This window comes from Podarcis pityusensis, assembly GCF_964106645.2.
Source record: "Podarcis pityusensis genome assembly, chromosome: 9".
NCBI classification, from domain to species: Eukaryota; Metazoa; Chordata; class Lepidosauria; order Squamata; family Lacertidae; genus Podarcis; species Podarcis pityusensis.
The window spans coordinates 53,962,311-53,980,436 of record NC_138034.1 but is presented as its reverse complement, the minus strand read 5'-3'; the positions used below and the strand labels follow the sequence as shown (position 1 = coordinate 53,980,436).

The 18,126-nt window shown below is 44.2% G+C and overlaps 1 protein-coding gene across 5 annotated transcripts in view; it reads right to left on the bottom strand.

The window, feature by feature from the left end:
• LEF1 (lymphoid enhancer binding factor 1) overlaps positions 1-18,126 on the bottom strand; it is a 102,755-nt gene that overhangs the window by 24,023 nt on the left and 60,606 nt on the right. For 4 of the 5 annotated variants that reach the window (XM_081020338.1, XM_081020339.1, XM_081020341.1 and 1 more), the window contains exons 6-9: positions 8,753-8,843; positions 4,323-4,406; positions 1,977-2,099; positions 370-532 (exon numbers count right to left, since the gene is read on the bottom strand). In XM_081020338.1, the coding sequence (XP_080876464.1) occupies positions 370-532; positions 1,977-2,099; positions 4,323-4,406; positions 8,753-8,843 (461 nt within the window). The remainder of the gene's footprint in view (positions 1-369; positions 533-1,976; positions 2,100-4,322; positions 4,407-8,752; positions 8,844-18,126) is intronic. The other variant, XM_081020342.1, reaches the window with a different exon arrangement.

Genomic DNA, 18,126 nt, shown 5'->3' with positions numbered 1-18,126 from the left:
TCCTTGCAAGAAAAGGGAAAAGTTGACAGCTATGTGAATCAGAGATTCCCCACTTCTGGTCTAGCCTAGTGTTGACTTCTCTGAAAAGCAGGTCACAGTCAGGAGTCTTTTTGGTTCTCCTACCTGAGAGCCTTGTAAATGGAGGTCTGTGGACTTAAATTTGACCCTTTATGCATGCAAAACACGTGCTTTACCTTATGGGCCCCAGCTTTATGACACAACAAGACTACTTGCTTTCATTTTAAACTGCATCACATAGCTCCCAGTAGCCAGTGACTACGTTGTCAAGGTGGGTACCGGGGCAAGGGTTTGTTGGACAGACATACTGAACACAGAACATGCACATACACAAATACGGTTGTGTCATACCCTTCTGCCAAGAATCTGATTGATAGCTGCACTTTCTTTCAGAGTACACTCTGCTACGACATTCGCTCTCATCTCTTTCATGTATAACATGAAAGCATTCAGAGGCTTCTTAATGTGAGGTCTTTTGGGCTCCTGTTCTTTCCTCTGTTCATGCTGAGGCTTCCTAAAGGTAGCAGGAGGAAAGGAAATACAGAAAGAGCAACTGTTACCATTTTCAACACGTTATTTCAGATGACCAACTATTATTCTGAGCAGCCATGCTTGATTGGTTATCACATTTTTGGAGAGAAGAGGAAACACCCTATATGTTCTATCACAATGTTCCTCCACCAGTGGATTGGGACCCACTTTCAGGTAGTCCTCAGTGCCACAGCCTATCCAGTGCCTCCTAACTGGCTTGCCCCACCAACCCCAGATATAACCCCAGGCTTCTAGTTAGATGAGTGCTAGCACCAGCAACCCCTTGCATGCTGAGTCAAGATGGTCAGGGGCCAGAGAAGTTCCAGGAGTGGGGCAGGGGTGGGGAAAGGCATGAAGGAAGGGGCTAGAAGAGGGGAAATGTTGTAGGAAGGAGAAGGGAATATAAAAGAACCAGGAGGGAGGGAGGGAGGGAGGAAATAAAGTGGCAATGTGTTGTGTTGTGCTTTTGCAGGAGGGTGGTGGTGGGTACAAGTTGAGTATAAAGAAGAGCATGAAAATAGCTTACAGGATATGGGTAAAAATCTTTTGAGAGACAGGTGGGGATGTGAAGCAGAGAAAGAAAGAAAGAAAGAAAGAAAGAAAGAAAGAAAGAAAGAAAGAAAGACTTTTCCACTTAAGAACATTTGGATCAGCAAATTCTGCCTAAAATCATGAGGACATCACATCATCTCCAGAACAAATATCTGTACTTGAGGAAAGCTGAGCTATGGAATTTCATTCTAGGGTTCAGTTCCCAAAAGACCCATTTCGTCAAGCTTGGGACCTTTATCACTGAAGAATGCCACTGGTCCTAGGGATGGAGGCAACTATTCTAGACCCTTGTCACTTTTGCAAAATTCCACGTTTTGCATGATTATTTTGGCTAATTCCATTCTATCTCTGCATTAACTTGCATTTTAAATAATATTTAAATACATATTTAATATTTTAATATGTACTTTCATGTGTCTCCTCTTAAAACTCTGAAAACATTGGAGAAGCCTTAAGTCCAGTGGACAGCTGCATCCCGATATGCTCATTACTCTGAGAGGTGAGGATTTTGTAAGCATGCAACTAACATAGGAGTTACGTTCCGGGAATTGCACCTAAAGCCAAAATTACGTAAAGTCAAAACCCATTGGATACAATGGCAGGCAGGATTGCCAAAGTCATTTCCCCCAGAACCCTGCCCCCTTTCCATCCCCCTTTTAATTTTTTTATATATTTTTAAAATACTAATGCAATCACTATTTCTTTGTTGAAGAATACCAAACATTGACATGATATTTAGACACAGATTCAGTGATTTCCCATGGGAAGTGAAAAAGAGAGAGACTGAGACTACTTATTTGCCATGCTTACTCAACTTTTATGGCACTGCAGATGAAAGACCAGAGATTGCAATTAAAGACCAGAGGAAAACTCACACGTGCATTAAGTCACTGTCTGTGTGTGGATGTTCTTGTTTGACTTGAGGTGTTACAATAGCTGGGTGAGGGATTCCAGTTGTGTGGGGTCCTGGAGGACCAGGGATCATATGATGTGAAAACCTACAAAAAAGAAAAAAGGACAGTCTTCTTCATAATGGGAACTCAAACACAGTATAGGATACCTACAAATCATTCAAGACAGGCCTAGGAGGCAGTTCATTCATACCACTTAAGAAACCATGATACACCAATGTGGGAAACAATTATTTGGCTAAAACGTGTGTTACAAATAGGGTTTTTAGTCTCCTGTTATCTGTGGCTTTGGGAATCTGGAATTAGACACAAGTGAATTTAACATGGCCAATAATTTCAAAAGAATAAAGCCCTTAACCAAAAAAACTGTTTCCACACAAGTATAAAAGATATTGAGTTATCCACCACCAGCCAACAAAAGGTAGTAATTATCATGCAGAAAATTAAAAAAACCCTCTAACAAAGGTAACTTGCGTATCTTTATAAAAGGACATTAAAACCTGTCTTATATTTCATCAACCTTACTTGATCACATATCAAACTTTTCAGTCCCCAAGCGTGTGGGGGAAAGAATATGGGCTAGTGTTTTGCCTTAGGCACAGATCCAAATCAAGTGTGCTTCTATTGGGATGGCTCATACTACAGATAAATTGAAATAAATACTTAAAATAGCGTTACTGAACTAGTTTGCTACTTCCCCTCTGAGGCTTCTTTGGTTTTCTCTCTGCCTGAAATGTGTTGGTAAGGTAACCTTCTTGCATATTCCATCAAGAAACTCACAGGGCAGGGAAATTAGCATGCGCTCTTAAAGAGCACACTGAAATGTTTTTAATGGTGGCTTGCTCAACTAGGAATTTGCAAGACATCTTATTCCTAAAGATGCATAAAAACAGTAATTAAAGGGGCAATCCTATGACAAAATCCACCAGGATGAGCAGTTTAGGATGCAGCAGATCTATGGCTCAGCCAGCTGATTCCTGTCTTAGCCAGTGTTAAGTCCCAACCCTGGCTCAGCTGAAGATATGCTGGTGTAATTTGCTCAGCCTGCCTTAACCAAGGCTGGCGTAAATCAGCAGAAAGGGATGTGGCAGGGGCGTGATCAGAGGGGAGGACTTAGGCTGGATCCTAAGCCCAACTTGATCACATGACTTGGCAACCTGGCATAGAACACTAGTTTAAATACCAGGTTTAGGCACAGCAGCAGTCCTACTGCTGAATGGGGTTTGGATCTGGTGTAACTTTATGCAAGTTTAACTTACACCAGTGTGCTTTACGCCGGCTTCTTGTGCATAGGATTGGTCCCTATGTGATAAAAGCACATGTAAAGAAATGTGATAGAACCCACACCTAAATAGCAAATGCCTGTGTTAATCAACAGTTGTGTGTTTTAAATATGTGTAAAATATGCAGAGGTTCGCTGAAACCTTTGGGTACACCAAGCACAGGATATAGAGGCCACCTTCCCATAGTGCAGAAATGTAAAGTGTGACGCGAAAGTGTTGTCCTTGCCATGTCCCAGTTAGTGCTGCTTGCTTGCACTAACGCTGCCACCCATTCACACGCCACTATTACAGATATAACCATGTGTACACAGCTTCTTTGCCTTTATTTTAAAACAGATTTGGGCTTGGAAATTTCTTTGAGGTGCTGCAGTCTACATGAAAAGAGTAAAGCACAGGAGCAGGGAGTGAAGCCAAAGTGACTCTGATCAAAAGGAGTGACCATTTTATATTTAGTGGTTATATTCATGTGGTGCAAAACGACAAACACCAGTGCAGTTTGAATGACTATCTGGTCTTTTATTATCATTATTATTATTTTACATTTATATTCCACCATTCTTTGCGTTACCCATAGTATTACTTAGGGTTTCCAAGAAGTCTTCTATTCAGGCACTGATCAAACCCAGACCTGTTTAGCTTCAGCAAGGCTGTGGTAACATGTGCCTTTAGACCAACGTTCCCCAACCTGGTGCTCTCCAGATGTTTGGGACTATAGCTCCCATCCCTCCTGACTACTGGGCCATGTTGGCTGGGACTGATGGGAGTTGTAATCCAAAATATCTGGAGGGCACCAGGTTTGGGGTAGGCTGTTTCAGATTCCAGCCCTGACTATATGCTGAAGGTCACTAGCATGTGATTTAGGTAAGCTGTATAAACACAGTATAGTTTATAGGTATAAATGCATTTTAGCTGACTGGGGGAAGGGGGTAGCAAGCAGAGGCATACACCAGGATGCAAGCAGGGGAGCAAACTGCCCCTCTAATTCCAGCAGTTACACCTCAGCCACTCATTCCGCACCTAGACCTACCTTGACATGGAAGTGTCGACTGAAAGTGAGGGTGGGTAGGGCTGCCTGAATCCACTTGAGATGGGATATACAGGCTGACCTTGCCTGAGGTCACAGAAGAAAGGAACCCATCAATAATACTGTAACATAAGTGAGCTTGCCTTTTTACCAAACACCAATGAGTTGAGATGCGAGGTATCAACGAAAGCATACTGCACTGCATTCTGATTTAGGGTTCTACAGCAGGCTTCCTTGGCCCTCCAGATGTTTTTGGCCTACAACTCTCATGATCCCTAGCTAGCAGGACCAGTGGTCAAGGATGACGGGAATTGTAGCCTCAAAACATCTGGAGGGCCGAAGTTGAGGAAGCCTGTTCTACAGATTCCCTACTGAGAAAGACCACCACCACGGATCTTGGGAACATTAACTTGAACTGGATAACCTTCAATGCTACCTTTAACCTTTAACACTTTCTATAAAATGGATTCGAATAAACTAGAATTTGCTTTGTGATAAGGGGTGCAGTATTGACTTGCCAATGAAACCCTAGAAACTATAGTTCTGTGAAAAGAGGGTGGGTGTCTATTGACCTCTAACAAAGAATCCTCTGTAAACTGCAGTTCCCATGATTCTTTGAGGGGGGCTCCCTGGCAGTCAAAGTGAGACAAAACTTATACTCATAGTTCCACTCAGTGGCGTAGCGTGGGTTGTCAGCACCTGGGGCAAGGCAAGTAATTTGCGCCCCCTAACCTGTGATGTTGTGCCCCCCCAGATGTTGTGCCTGGTGTGGCCGGCCTCCCCTGCACCCCCCATGCTACGCCACTGGTTCCACTGCAACCAAGACATCAGTCTGCCAATACAGCACATTGAAAGTGGGAAAGTTTTTACCATGGGACTAATTATATTTCTGAAAAGTGTTAGTAGCATCAGTAACTCCCAAAGAACATTAATTTGTCAGTAAAGTCACTTCAGGGTGTTGCAAGATATCATTATGACGATTATCTGGGAAGATAAACCTCCACATCTAGCAAAAAGAGCATAAATGAGACCTAGATCCTAAGAACTGCTAGCTTTACCAAGCATATCATTAAATTAACAGGATTTAGGAGTAAAGGATAAGTTTTTGTCATGCAAAATAAATAAATAATAAAATGTTACTCAAATAACCATTAAATATAAATTTCAATTTCAGTGGTACTTCAAATTTATATATTTTCTTCTATCAGAATGAGGTGAAGAGGACATATATTGGAAATGTTAACCTTTGGAAGCTGATGTTACTGGATATGTTTTGGACTTTTCCTTATTTATCTATTTTCTGGCAAAAAGTGCTGGTAATAATATAACTGGCTGCAACATTCCTAAAACACCTAAACCGATTCTCTGTGCATATTTAAATGAGATCTTAAATGGAGAGGATTTGGATTAATGACTACTATTTTACCTATTGCTAGATTGCTAGATCAGTAGTAACTAAAAATCTTTAAAATCCTTCTTTCAGTGAGTGGATAGTAGCTTTTGATAAGCAGCACTCTTTACTAAAGTTAGCTATTACAAAAAAGGCCAAGAGGGTGAACACACAATAAATTTATGGAAAAAATAAGATGATACATAATATATACAGGTTAAAGATAAGATCAAACCTAGTTCTTTAGTATAATTAATATAATTCCTTTCTGGCAACTATATTGATTATAGGGTACGGAGTTAATTATTTTAACAGTCCTGCCAAATCTTATTGGATCAATATATTTGGGGAAAGATTGTGTATATTTGTAAACCAATTGCATTTTTTAATATTTATGACTTCTATATGAAGGGGGCATAGTGGATTCAGATTCCTGAAATGCGGTAGTTTGTGTGCACCATACAGACAAGCATAAGAAGCACGTCTGCAGCTTCATAAGATTTTGTTTTTGCCTAGTCTTTTCTAGGCAAGGTGTTGAGGCAGCTTATTGTCTTGTTGACAGCATCACTTTTCCATGACCTACTGAAGTTACCTAGTATGGTTTGAAAAGATGCAAACAGTTCTCTTTATTCGGTAGTAAAAACTAAGCATGTATTTTTACCGAAAGATGTGTATGTAAGCAACTTGAGTGCAAAACATGAATCTTAAGAGACGGAGAGAGAAAGCAGGGCACACAGAAAACAAACCAATGAACTCTTGGTTTGAAGTTCCAGTCTTCTTCAGAATGCCATATCTCACTAGCACAAATTGATTGCTTCAAATACTTTGAACTTTTTCTGCTTAGTTTACATTGTCTTTTCCTCCAGCTTGCATTGATGCAACTTCTGAGCAGGATTCAACACACTTAAGTAGCAAAGTTCAGAGAGAATAATTGATCTACTCTTGAAAGACTTCGCTCAATTCTATTTAAGCAGAGCTATCGATTGACAGATTTAATGTTTTAAGAAATTGGCATTTCCAAAGCTATTGGCCCTTTCTTTTGCTCACCATGACGGTCTTCACACTTAAACAGAGCTCTGCGTGTGTGCAGTAGGGAGGGCCAGTGCACCAAAGGGTTGGGGGAAAAGAAAAAGAAATCCAAATATAGCATATTTTCAGCTACAGTAAGCAAAGCGTAAGAGTAATCTGTGCTAGACTTCATCATTTGCGTTATCAGCATTTTCCTCCAGATTCACCCTCTTTGCAAAAACATCTGCATTGAGAAAGCATTTCGAGGAAATGCCAAAACTTAAAAGCTAGAATCAAAACCATGAGAAAGGCTTCCATAGTGTAAAAGCAGCTGTACAAAAGAGAACAGGCACCACACATCCTGCTCTTTCAAATTCTCTTCTAATTACAAGGTCATTTTGAAAAGTTGCAGCCATTTTTTACTCATGGTGCTGACAGCCATTTTGCTGTTATTTTCCAAAATATCAAGGGAAGATTACTCAAAGATTTGGGCCCAATCTAACAAGGTGTAGAGAGCCTACAGCTGTGGAATTTTCATGTCAGATGTGTGTGGCAAAATGCTCTCCCAGTATAACAAATCCAAAGAGGTGCAGAAATTGCCAACTATAGAACTCTAAAGAATATATCATTTTAGCTCACTACACTGCAGATGTCATTCTTTTGTTGTCCACGTCTGAATCACTCTCTTGCTGGAAGGCAGTGCAATTTATTAACATGACTGGGGGAAGGTTTACTGAAGGTATACACAGGTATACACAGTCACTCTCCAATGGCTCTTCTTTAGCTGTGATTGCACCATGAAGTGCTTGAATAATTGTGTTTTCACTCTGTGCCCAATGGTGGCACAATGGGTCAGTGTGTCTGTCTGGTAACAGGAAGAATGGTGTCTCAAACCCACTCAGCGACACCTGTGGACAGGATTCCTGCATTGCAAGGTGGCTGGACTCTTAGGGGTCTCTTCCATCTCTACACTTCTAGGACTCTATGAAAATGACCCATCTGCCACACGGACAGTGCATTGAGCAAATCAAGTTGCAATTATTCAGTGGCAAGAAGGCAGTGCACATGCTCAGTGGCATTCATATGAATGCCCCAGTCCTGAACCCTGCAAACATTTAAAGGAAAGGACTTGTGAGCACTGGGCCAAATGAACCATGTTGAAAGTACAATACATACTAGAGTTCAGTACAGTCATACCTCGGGCTGCGAACATGTTCCGTGTGGGAGGCACATTCACAACCCACAGCGTTCGCAACCCACAGTGCAGCATCACGTCTGCGCACATGCATGAAGCGATCTGGCACTTCTGTTCATGCGCGTGATGTCATTTTGCGCTTCTGCGCATGTGCGAGCACTGAAACCTAGAAGTAACCTGTTCTGGTACTTCTGGGTTCGGCGCAGTCTGCAACCCAAAAACGCGCAACCCACAGTGTTCGTAACCCGAGGTATGACTGTAAATACAAACCTACACTTTATGAAACAATTGCTAGTTACAATCAACTGCTACTTCGTTATTTACTCATTGGCATTTCCACGGATTTCTACTTTTTTAAAAATGTAAACAGGTAGGAGATACTTCTCAAGCCCATAAAGGCAGCAATTACAGTGGTGCCCCGCAAGACGAATGCCTCGCAAGACGGAAAACCCGCTAGACGAAAGGGTTTTCCGTTTTTGAGTTGCTTCGCAGGACGAATTTCCCTATGGGCTTGCTTCGCAAGACGAAAATGTCTTGCGAGTCTTGAGATTTTTTTTTCGCTCCCCCCCCTTTTTCTAAGCCGCTAAGCCGCTAATAGCCTTTTAGCAGCTAAGCCGCTAAGCCTTTAATAGCCGCTAAACTGCTAATAGCGCTGATCCACTAAGCTGCTAATAGGGTTGCTTCGCAAGACGAAAAACCGCTAGACGAAGACACTCGCGGAACGGATTAATTTCGTCTTGCGAGGCACCTCTGTATTATTTTAAAACAAAACCAAACATGCACATACACAACTATGCAAGCACACACAAACTTAGTTCGGAAGCACCAGGAGGTTCTTACCAGCCAAGAGGTGGGGTAATCTGCCCAACACCACCGGGAGACAAGGGATAGAAAGTGGGCATATCAGGACCTGGAGGATGTCTGGACATGCCTGTTGAAAAGTATAGAGTGCAAGTTGTCATTTTGGGCATCAAATTATGAAATACTGTGTTAAAAAGAAATAGAAGCAACTCGTCCATAAATTAAAAGAAGAAAATGGAACAAAACCTCTAAGCCCGTAGTGCATTTAGTATTTAGTAAAGGTAAAGGTACCCCTGCCCGTACGGGCCAGTCGTGTCCGACTCTAGGGTTGTGCGCCCATCTCACTTAAGAGGTCGGGGGCCAGCGCTGTCCGGAGACACTTCCAGGTCACGTGGCCAGCGTGCCGAAGCTGCTCTGGCGAGCCAGCACCAGCGCAGCACACGGAAACGCCGTTTACCTTCCCTCTATAAAGCGGTACCTATTTATCTACTTGCACTTAAGGGTGCTTTCGAACTGCTAGGTGGGCAGGAGCTGGGACTGAAAGACGGGAGCTCACCCCACCGCGGGGATTTGAACCGCCGACCATACGATCGGCAAGTCCTAGGCACTGAGGTTTTGCCCACAGCGCCACCCGCGTCCCGCATTTAGTATTTAGATTCACTTTAAAAACAAACACCCACACGACTCATTTCATCAGCCCAGATTATGAATGCTTAAATTTCAATATTTTTTTTGGTCTAAGAGTTTTCCCTACCTACTTGATAGCAACAGGGCAACTAGAACCGAACTGTCAACCAAACCAAAGACACACAGAGGAAAGACTAAAAGCTGGCATGTTGTCTTCCGAAACTAATTCTTAGATGCTACAGCTGGGATATAATCTGGGTCAGAAATGTGCTTGCTACAGCTGCTTTGTGCAACAGAGCTATTGACCCCAAGATATTAGGGGTTGGATCCAGATACATGCTTAGGCCCCATTTAAATTAAGGGACTTAAGTTGTTACTTACTTAACCACATCATTTATGGTAACAAAATTAAAAACCACTATGTCATTCAACAAAACAGTCACAGAGTCTATCATAGGATTCTAGAGTTGGAAGGAACAATCAAATTAGTGATTTTACATGCCATATAGCCACTTTGAAAGAATGGCTGGTGTCACCATCTAGAAAATATGGATATCTACCCAAGGCCCACAGATGTTTGTAAGAACCTGTTAATCCAAGCCTTGGATCTGGTGTGAACAGCTACAGTAAAATCTAGACACTGGCTCTTAGAATGCATTTCATGTTCCAGGGGGATAGTTATAGCTATCTATCTGTTGCAACAACAACAAAATCTTACAGCATCTTAAGTGCTAATAAATTGATTGTGGCATAAGCTTTCATGCACCAGAGCCCACTTTGTCAGATATATACTCTACTCAGTGGGTAAGTATATACACCCCGAGTACAAAGAGAAGGAAGAGTGATTGATTGTGTTTCTAAAGCAAAGTCAAAAGGTCAAGCAATACAGGACATAGCAGTAAGTGAATCACAGTGCTATGCAGAACACAAATGACTTCAAGATCCAATCGGAACGGATGTAACCCACTGACTAGTGGATGCTGATAATGAACAGGCATTGCAAGATCAATAGCTTAAACACACATCTAACAATTGCTTTCTGTAGTGATCTAGCAATTCCTAGGATTTGCTCAGATGAAACATCAGAGCATCAAATTTGCTAAAAGAGTCATACTCATCACATTTGAAACTTACATAGGAATACCGTGATCCTGTGATCTCCTGGGACCACAAAATGCCCTGGGAATTGAAATGCTCCCTTGCTGGTATGCAGATATCACCAATTTGTCCCCATTTATCTTCTTGCATGAGAAATAAACTTATTTGATTTAAGGCAATGGGAGAAGGACATCACTGCTCAGTCATACCATGTTAGAGGATGGGTAGATGAACAAGACTTTGATTTTATGGCCATTGTAGTTTGGTCCCATGACAGTGTTGCCAGAATAGCTAGGGTAGCAAAATGGCACCAGTTTATATATTTTTAAACTCCATTAAGTGACCTATTGCTGCTGGTTAGCAGTTGCTTCAGTTAAGAAGTGCTATCTGTTAAGAAGGTGTGGTGAGATGGAATTATCATCTTCCAGGATGAGCTGTAGACAGTAAATGACATTCAGTTAGCCTTTTGCTGGGTCCAATCCACTGACAGCATCTCTTCTGTACCTGCCTTGACTTAGTTGATCTGGTTTTCCCTCTTCCCAAGTGAGTGCTCCTGTTTTAAGAATGCATTATGTAAAACTTGAAGGTGGTAGTCTCTAACCAAAGGAATGGATAAATGCAGTTACATCATCCAGTAGACAATGTATTCTGTGGTATGACCTGGATGGCAGCTTGAAGCATATACGGTAAGTATGTCAGCAAATTGTAGCTTCCAGGAAGACTGTGATGCCAGGAAGATAAGTATGACTGCAGGTGATTTTGGACCTAAGAATAAACTCTTCTTAGTAAGGCACCTGTCCTGTGAGAATGCCAACATTTGAAACAGGATTATCTAGTTTCTGCATTCGGGGTAGCAGCTAGGATAATATTGGGTGTGTCTGTGTAGCTTTGTTCCTGAAATTCTGTAGGAAGGTTCCCCTTGCAGCTCTGACCCCGGCAAACTAAATGAAGATATAAATGTTCCATGTAAAAGTCCAATCTAGATTGGACCCACCAGGAGAGGTCCACACATTAACTCTTTTCCAGTGTTGAGAGGATAGTTGCTGTCACCAGTGCACTGCTGAGTGATGTGACTGAAGTATTCCTTGAGTTGGGGATGGTGGAAATAAACTTCCATCACTGTAAACCTCTGCAACATATATGCAGATGTCACTGAGCCAAAAGAGAGTTTTCAAGACAAGACATGACTCTTCTGTCTAAGTCAGCGTGAGGCTGAGCAAGTTAACAATTTTGCCAGGTGAGTTAAGGGCACCACTCTTGTGGGCCCTTGCAACAGGCAGGAGTTTCGCATAGAAAATAACGCTGAAAAATATAGATGGATTGCTTTGTTTTGGGAACATACTGTGAAGTGCAAACTTGTGGAGAAGGTTGGGTCTATGTAGGCTCTGTTCTTGAGAGTTCATCATTCTTCATGCTCACCTGTTTGCCCCACTGCACAGCAGCCTTAAATCAAGTCACACCATTTGTCCACCTAGGCCAGTACTGTCAACACTGATTGGCAGCAGCTCCCCACAGTTTCAAACAGGAATCATTCCCAGCCCGACCTGGAAATGATGGGGATTGAACCTGTGGCCTTCTGCATGCAAGGCAGATGCCTTTCCACTGAGCTACAGAGACCCTTCCCCAGACTGCTTACCAGATTGGATTCAGTTTTCATTTGTGCTCTGGTTGGTACTGTGATGCACCAGCTGTCCTGCCTTGCACTGACTGACCTTTTGTCTTCAGTATTTATACGTGATATGTAATTTTTAAAAGATTCCTTCTCTCTATACTAGGATATACATATATATACCTACCCACTTAGGTGACTGCTTCGTCTTTCTGATGGAGGAGGATCTGGGTCACAAAAGCTTAGGCCACAAGACCAGTAGTTTTTATATAGCATGGTTAATTTTCACTCTGATTTAAAAAGAAAGAGAGGAAGAAGGTTACAGCCTATAAGTCAAGGGTGGAGTACCTCTGGCCTGCTGGATGTTATTGGACAATAACTCCCTTAATCCCTGACCATTGGGCTATGCTGTCTGAGGGAGATTTTTTGGGGGTCCAACAACTTCTAGAAGACCACAGATTCCCCACCCTGCGAAAAGTGATAAAATAAAAGTATATGGCGAAGCTTATCTGATCTCTCTCTCTTTTAAAGGAAAGAAGTATTGTAAAACAAATCAGAATGAAACATTTTCAGAGGGGCTGAGAGAGCAGAAAAACAGCAGCTCCAAACAGGCAGCAGACCAGACTTATTAGATTAGGTAAATTGCTGCTTGTACATTTTCTGTGGTTCCCTTGTGATTCACAGATTTTGGAAACTTGCTACCACAGAGGATCGGTGGTTAATTAAGAATCATTTTCAGGCGTGTAATGGTCACACTTGATATGATTCATTTGGCTCCTGATTGTCACTCCAGCTTCAGCTAAGCTCCTTGTCTCTGACTCTTGTGGGCGCCAAGGTCAATCTTTTGTATTGGTTAGTATTTTTGCAATGGCATAAGGAAGTCCCACTGGAAATGATCCATCAACTCACATTCTCAAGAACATAGAAATGCTACAAACTAAAAAAAAAAAACCACCTCAAGGATTAAAGCTAATCCTAGTCCCAGATGAGCCCTATGGTTTTCATGCTCTACCTAAATCTCATGCCCCAAGGAGGCACACAGAATTATGGTCACAGAGACCATTAAACCATTGATTTATTTAGTGCATTAAAGAACCAATGCAAAAATCACAGGTCTCTTTTCATATGTAAAGTCCTCTATTCTAAGTGAGAGGAGGTATAAGTGACCCTGCCATTTTGAGGGGGGGGGAATCTGACTACATCAAAATTCAATATAATCAAAACAGGTTTCAACATTTGGGAGGGGATGTGAAGGAAAGCCATAATGGCAGAAAAGTTTATGTGGCAAATAGATGGTGTGGGGCCCCCGGTTCAGGCTACAATCACTAGGGGGACAAAGCTTAAAGTCCCCGTTCCTACACTCCCATTATTGTCCTTATCTGTTATTGTTTTGTTTTTTTGTTTTAACTATTTATTTTATGTTTTTATCCTGTATTTTTTATCTTGGGAACTGTCCTGAGATCTTTGGATGAAGGGTGGTATATTAATCAATCAATTAATAACAATAAAAGCTCTCAGAGCAGCTTTCAAGAATCAGTTCTAAGAAGGTCCCTACTCTCAAGCTCAAAGTCTAAAAAGACACAAGACATGAGAAAAACAGAGGCTGTTCTGGCTCTTTTACCCTTGATACAGGGAAGCGCTCCTCTGTTTCCTCAGATTCAGAAGCAGAGCTGGTGACAATGTCTAGGCCAAGGAGATGGGGTCGGTCTTGCCACACCATTCTTTCCTCACGACACATGTTGCTAAACTGCGTGCTAGACTATGGAGCATTGCCCAGAGACACAAGACAATGTCAAGCACATCAAAGTGCAAGTAGATAAATAGGTACTGCTCCAGCGGGAAGGTAAACAGCATTTCCATGTGCTGCTCTGGTTCACCAGAAGGGGCTTAGTCATGCTGGCCACATGACCCGGAAGCTGTCTGAGGACAAATGCTGGCTCCCTTGGCCTATAGAGTGAGATGAGCACCGCAACCCCAGAGTTGTCCGCGACTGGACCTAACGGTCAGGGGTACCTTTACCTTTCCTTCTTTTATGTGTGTGAATATTTTATATTGCTACCGTAGTGGGGCGAGGGAGGTATGGCGGTGGGGGCAGATGTCATAGGCGAAGGGGATCGAGATACGGATATGCTCATACCCCTTCCAATCTGCGCCCCATCCTGGGGGACGAAGGTAGGGTGAGCAAGGATTACTCACCTCCGTCACTGGTGTTGTGCAATGCCAGGTCTATAGGCAACAAAACCGCCACCCTGTGAGACTTCTTCACCTCGCAGGGGGTTGACCTGGCTTGTGTGACGGAGACATGGGTGCGTGAAGGGGAAACTGTTACCTTACGAGAGATGGTGCCCCCGGGTTTCTCCGTCCTCCACCAGTCGCGGACTGTGGGCCGGGGGGGAGGGGTGGCATTATTAATCTGGGAAGATTGTTCTTTCAGGGCTCTACCATCGCCATCGATCCCCGGCATTGAATGTGTTGGCCTAGTGTGGGGCTCCGAGGTGAGCTTGGCTGTCTGGCTGGTGTACCGGCCACCTAGCGCACCAGCAGCCACCCTGTCAGGCCTGCTGGAGGCGGTGGCCGGCTGGGCCTTGGAGTTCCCTAACCTATTGGTATTGGGGGACTTCAACATCCATGCTGATGCCATTCCTTCCTCACAGGCTCTGGACCTGGTGTCTTCCATGGCGACACTAGGGCTCTCCCAGTTTGTTTCAGGCCCCACACATCAAGCAGGCCACACGCTGGATTTGATCTTTGGCGCCAGTATAGATGTGATCATGTCTCCTTCAATGAAGGTGCCATGGTCTGATCACTACGCTCTGAAAGCCAGGATTGATTTTCCACCCCCCACCCTGCTTAGGTGGCGAGCCAATTTGGGCTCGCCCGCAGAGGCTGATGGACCCTGATAGATTCCGTCAGGCCTTGAGGGACCTTGCTCCCCCTGGCGACTCATTGACTGAGCTTGTTGAGGGCTGGAATATCCAGCTCCTAGCAGCCATCGATGAGATCGCACCTAGGCGCCCTCTACGACCCCGCAGAAACCGGGCTCCCTGGTTTACCGAGGAGCTTCGGAAAATGAAGCGGGACCTCAGACAGCTAGAGCGAGTATGGCGGGGTGCCCGTGATGGAGCCTCAAGAACATCTTATATGGTTTTTATGAAAACCTACGAGATGGCAGTGAAGGCCGCTAAGAAGTCCTACTTCTCGGCCTCCATTGCCTCCACTAGCTCTCGCCCGGCACAATTATTTAGTATAATTAGGTCTTTAACGTCTCTTGAAGGACAGCCAAATTTAAATAACAATTTGACACACAACTGTGAGGCATTTGCGAGCTTTTTTGCGGAGAAGGTCCTGTTGCTCCGCCATGACCTTCCTGCCAATTTGGATACAATAAAGGAACTGGAGGTCCCTCGACTGCCCTCGGGTCCAGTATTGGACCACTTTGACCGGATATCCCCAGCCGATGTGGACAGACTCCTCCGAGCTGGAAAGCCCACCACCTGTCCTCTTGACCCGTGCCCGTCTTGGCTGATTAAAGCGTGTCCAGACGAGGTGCGGGCCCCCCTGGGGGATATCATCAATTTGTCCCTTGGCACCGGGATATTCCCAGAGGAACTGAAGGAGGCAGTGGTGCACCCGCTCTTAAAGAAAACATCATTAGATCCCTTAGATCTATCCAATTACTGCCCGGTTTCGAATCTTCCATTCCTGGGTAAGGTGATTGAGAGAGCGGTTGCTGAACAGCTTGGTAGGTTTCTGGATGAAACATTGGCTCTCGATCCATTCCAGTCCGGCTTCTGCGCTGGTCATGAGACCGAGACGGCTCTGGTCGCCCTAACAGATGATCTCCGCAGGCAGCTGGATCGAGGCGGGTCGGGGCTGCTGATTCTTCTAGACCTGTCAGCAGCCTTCGACATGGTCGATCACGAACTCCTGGACCACCGCCTTGCCGACGTGGGGATCCAGGGCACAGTCCTTCAATGGCTGCACTCGTTTCTCTCTGGTCAGGGACAGAGGGTGGCGCTTGGGGGGGAATTGTCATCGCGCCACTCCTTGGTGTGTGGAGTGCCTCAGGGTGCAATTCTCTCCCCAATGCTTTTTAACATCTTTATACGCCCCCTTGCCCAGCTTGTCCGGAGTTTTGGGCTGGGTTGCCATCAGTATGCCGATGACACCCAACTCTATCTGTTGATGGATGGCCATCCTGACTCGGCCCCAGACACACTGACCAGATGTCTGGAAGCTGTGGCTGGATGGTTACGTGGGAGCCGGTTGAAGTTAAATCCTTCGAAGACAGAGGTCCTCTGGCTGGGACGGGGCGATATGGGATTGAGGGGGCAACTCCCATCTCTTGCGGGGGTGCAATTAGTGCCAGCATCGTCCGTTAAGAGTTTGGGTGTAATCTTTGATATCTCCCTCTCTATGGAGGCGCAGATTACAGCTATAACAAAGGCGGCATTTTTCATCTCCGCCAAGCTAAGCAGTTGGCTCCTTATCTCTCTCGCCCTGACCTAGCCACTGTGATCCACGCGATGGTCACCTCCAGACTGGATGATTGTAACTCGCTCTACGTGGGGCTACCCTTGCGACTGACCCAGAAACTCCAGTGGGTGCAGAATGCCGCGGCGAGACTCCTTATGGGGTCTTCGCTGCGAGATCATATTCATCCGGTACTATACCAGCTGCACTGGCTCCCGGTGGAGTACAGGATCAGGTTCAAGGTGCTGGTTTTAACCTTTAAAGCCCTAGGACCCTCGTACCTACGGGACCGCCTCTCCTGGTATGTCCCACAGAGAAATTTATGGTCTGCAAATAAAAACATCCTGAAGATCCCAGGCCACAGAGAGGTTAGGCTGGCCTCAACTAGAGCCAGGGGTTTCTCGGCCGCGGCTCCAATCTGGTGGAACGCTCTGTCACAAGAGACGAGGGCCCTGCGGGACCTGACATCTTTCCACAGGGCCTGCAAGACAGAGTTGTTCCACCAGGCCTTTGGTCAGGGCGCAGCCTGACCCCCTCCCTCTGGCAATCTGCACAGAATTTTGCTTAATGGTTGCCATCAATTTGATTTTAATTTGATTTTAATTAATTTTATAATGAATGTTTTTAGAATGTTGGATTATTTTTATTGTTGTTAGCCGCCCTGAGCCCAGCTTCGGCTGGGGAGGGCGGGATATAAATAAAATTTATTATTATTATTATTATATATAGAATGGGGACAAATACAAATTTCACAAATACAAGGAACATTTATAATTAAAGAAGTTTACAATGAGCAATCATTATGTACCAATGTGAAGAGAGGGGAGAGAGAATTAGATTATCATCCCAAACTTGCCCAGCATCCATTGTTTATGCAAACAAGTCTGTGTAGAGGGTCCATATAACTGAGTATTTCCCATCATTTTCCTGCTAACAGAAGGCTCTTTCTGATAAACAGCCAGTTGGATCATATTTTCTGTCCATTCTATGATGGAGAGGAGGGAGAGAAGAAGTTTCCTTCCAGTTAAGCATTTAGCCACTGCGAGTGCATGCAACAGCCAATCTCATTGCCGTTTGGTTAAATTCCAATGGGTTGGTATATAATTCAGCAACATGTCGACATCTGAGAGGATCAGGGATATGTCCAAAACCACATTTATGTGGCTGGTCACTTCTTTCCAAAATGTCATGTTTGGACAGGACCACATCATGGGACACAACATTGCCTAGGAGACACGAAAGAGCCAACAGCACCTTATTTCTAGGTCCTTCTTCCCTCTCACCATAGATTTTTCAGTTGTTTTCAGAAACGGCACTGCCGAACATAGCATGGTCTACCAAGCCTAAACTGTCACAACCACTCTAACCTATGTATATTCTACTAGATTCTAAGCAATTGCAACAGTAGATATCACCAGCAATGATTGCAGAGTGGCCTATCAATGCAGTGGCCACTCCCGAAGCCAGCTAAGCTGTCTCTTGCACTCCAAAATTCAAAGGAGCAACAACTACGCTCCAGCAGTCTAGGCAGTAAAATACAGGAACAACAGAAGCTGCCTTATACTGAGTCAGTCCATTGGTCTGTCCAGCTCAATTCTGTCTACAG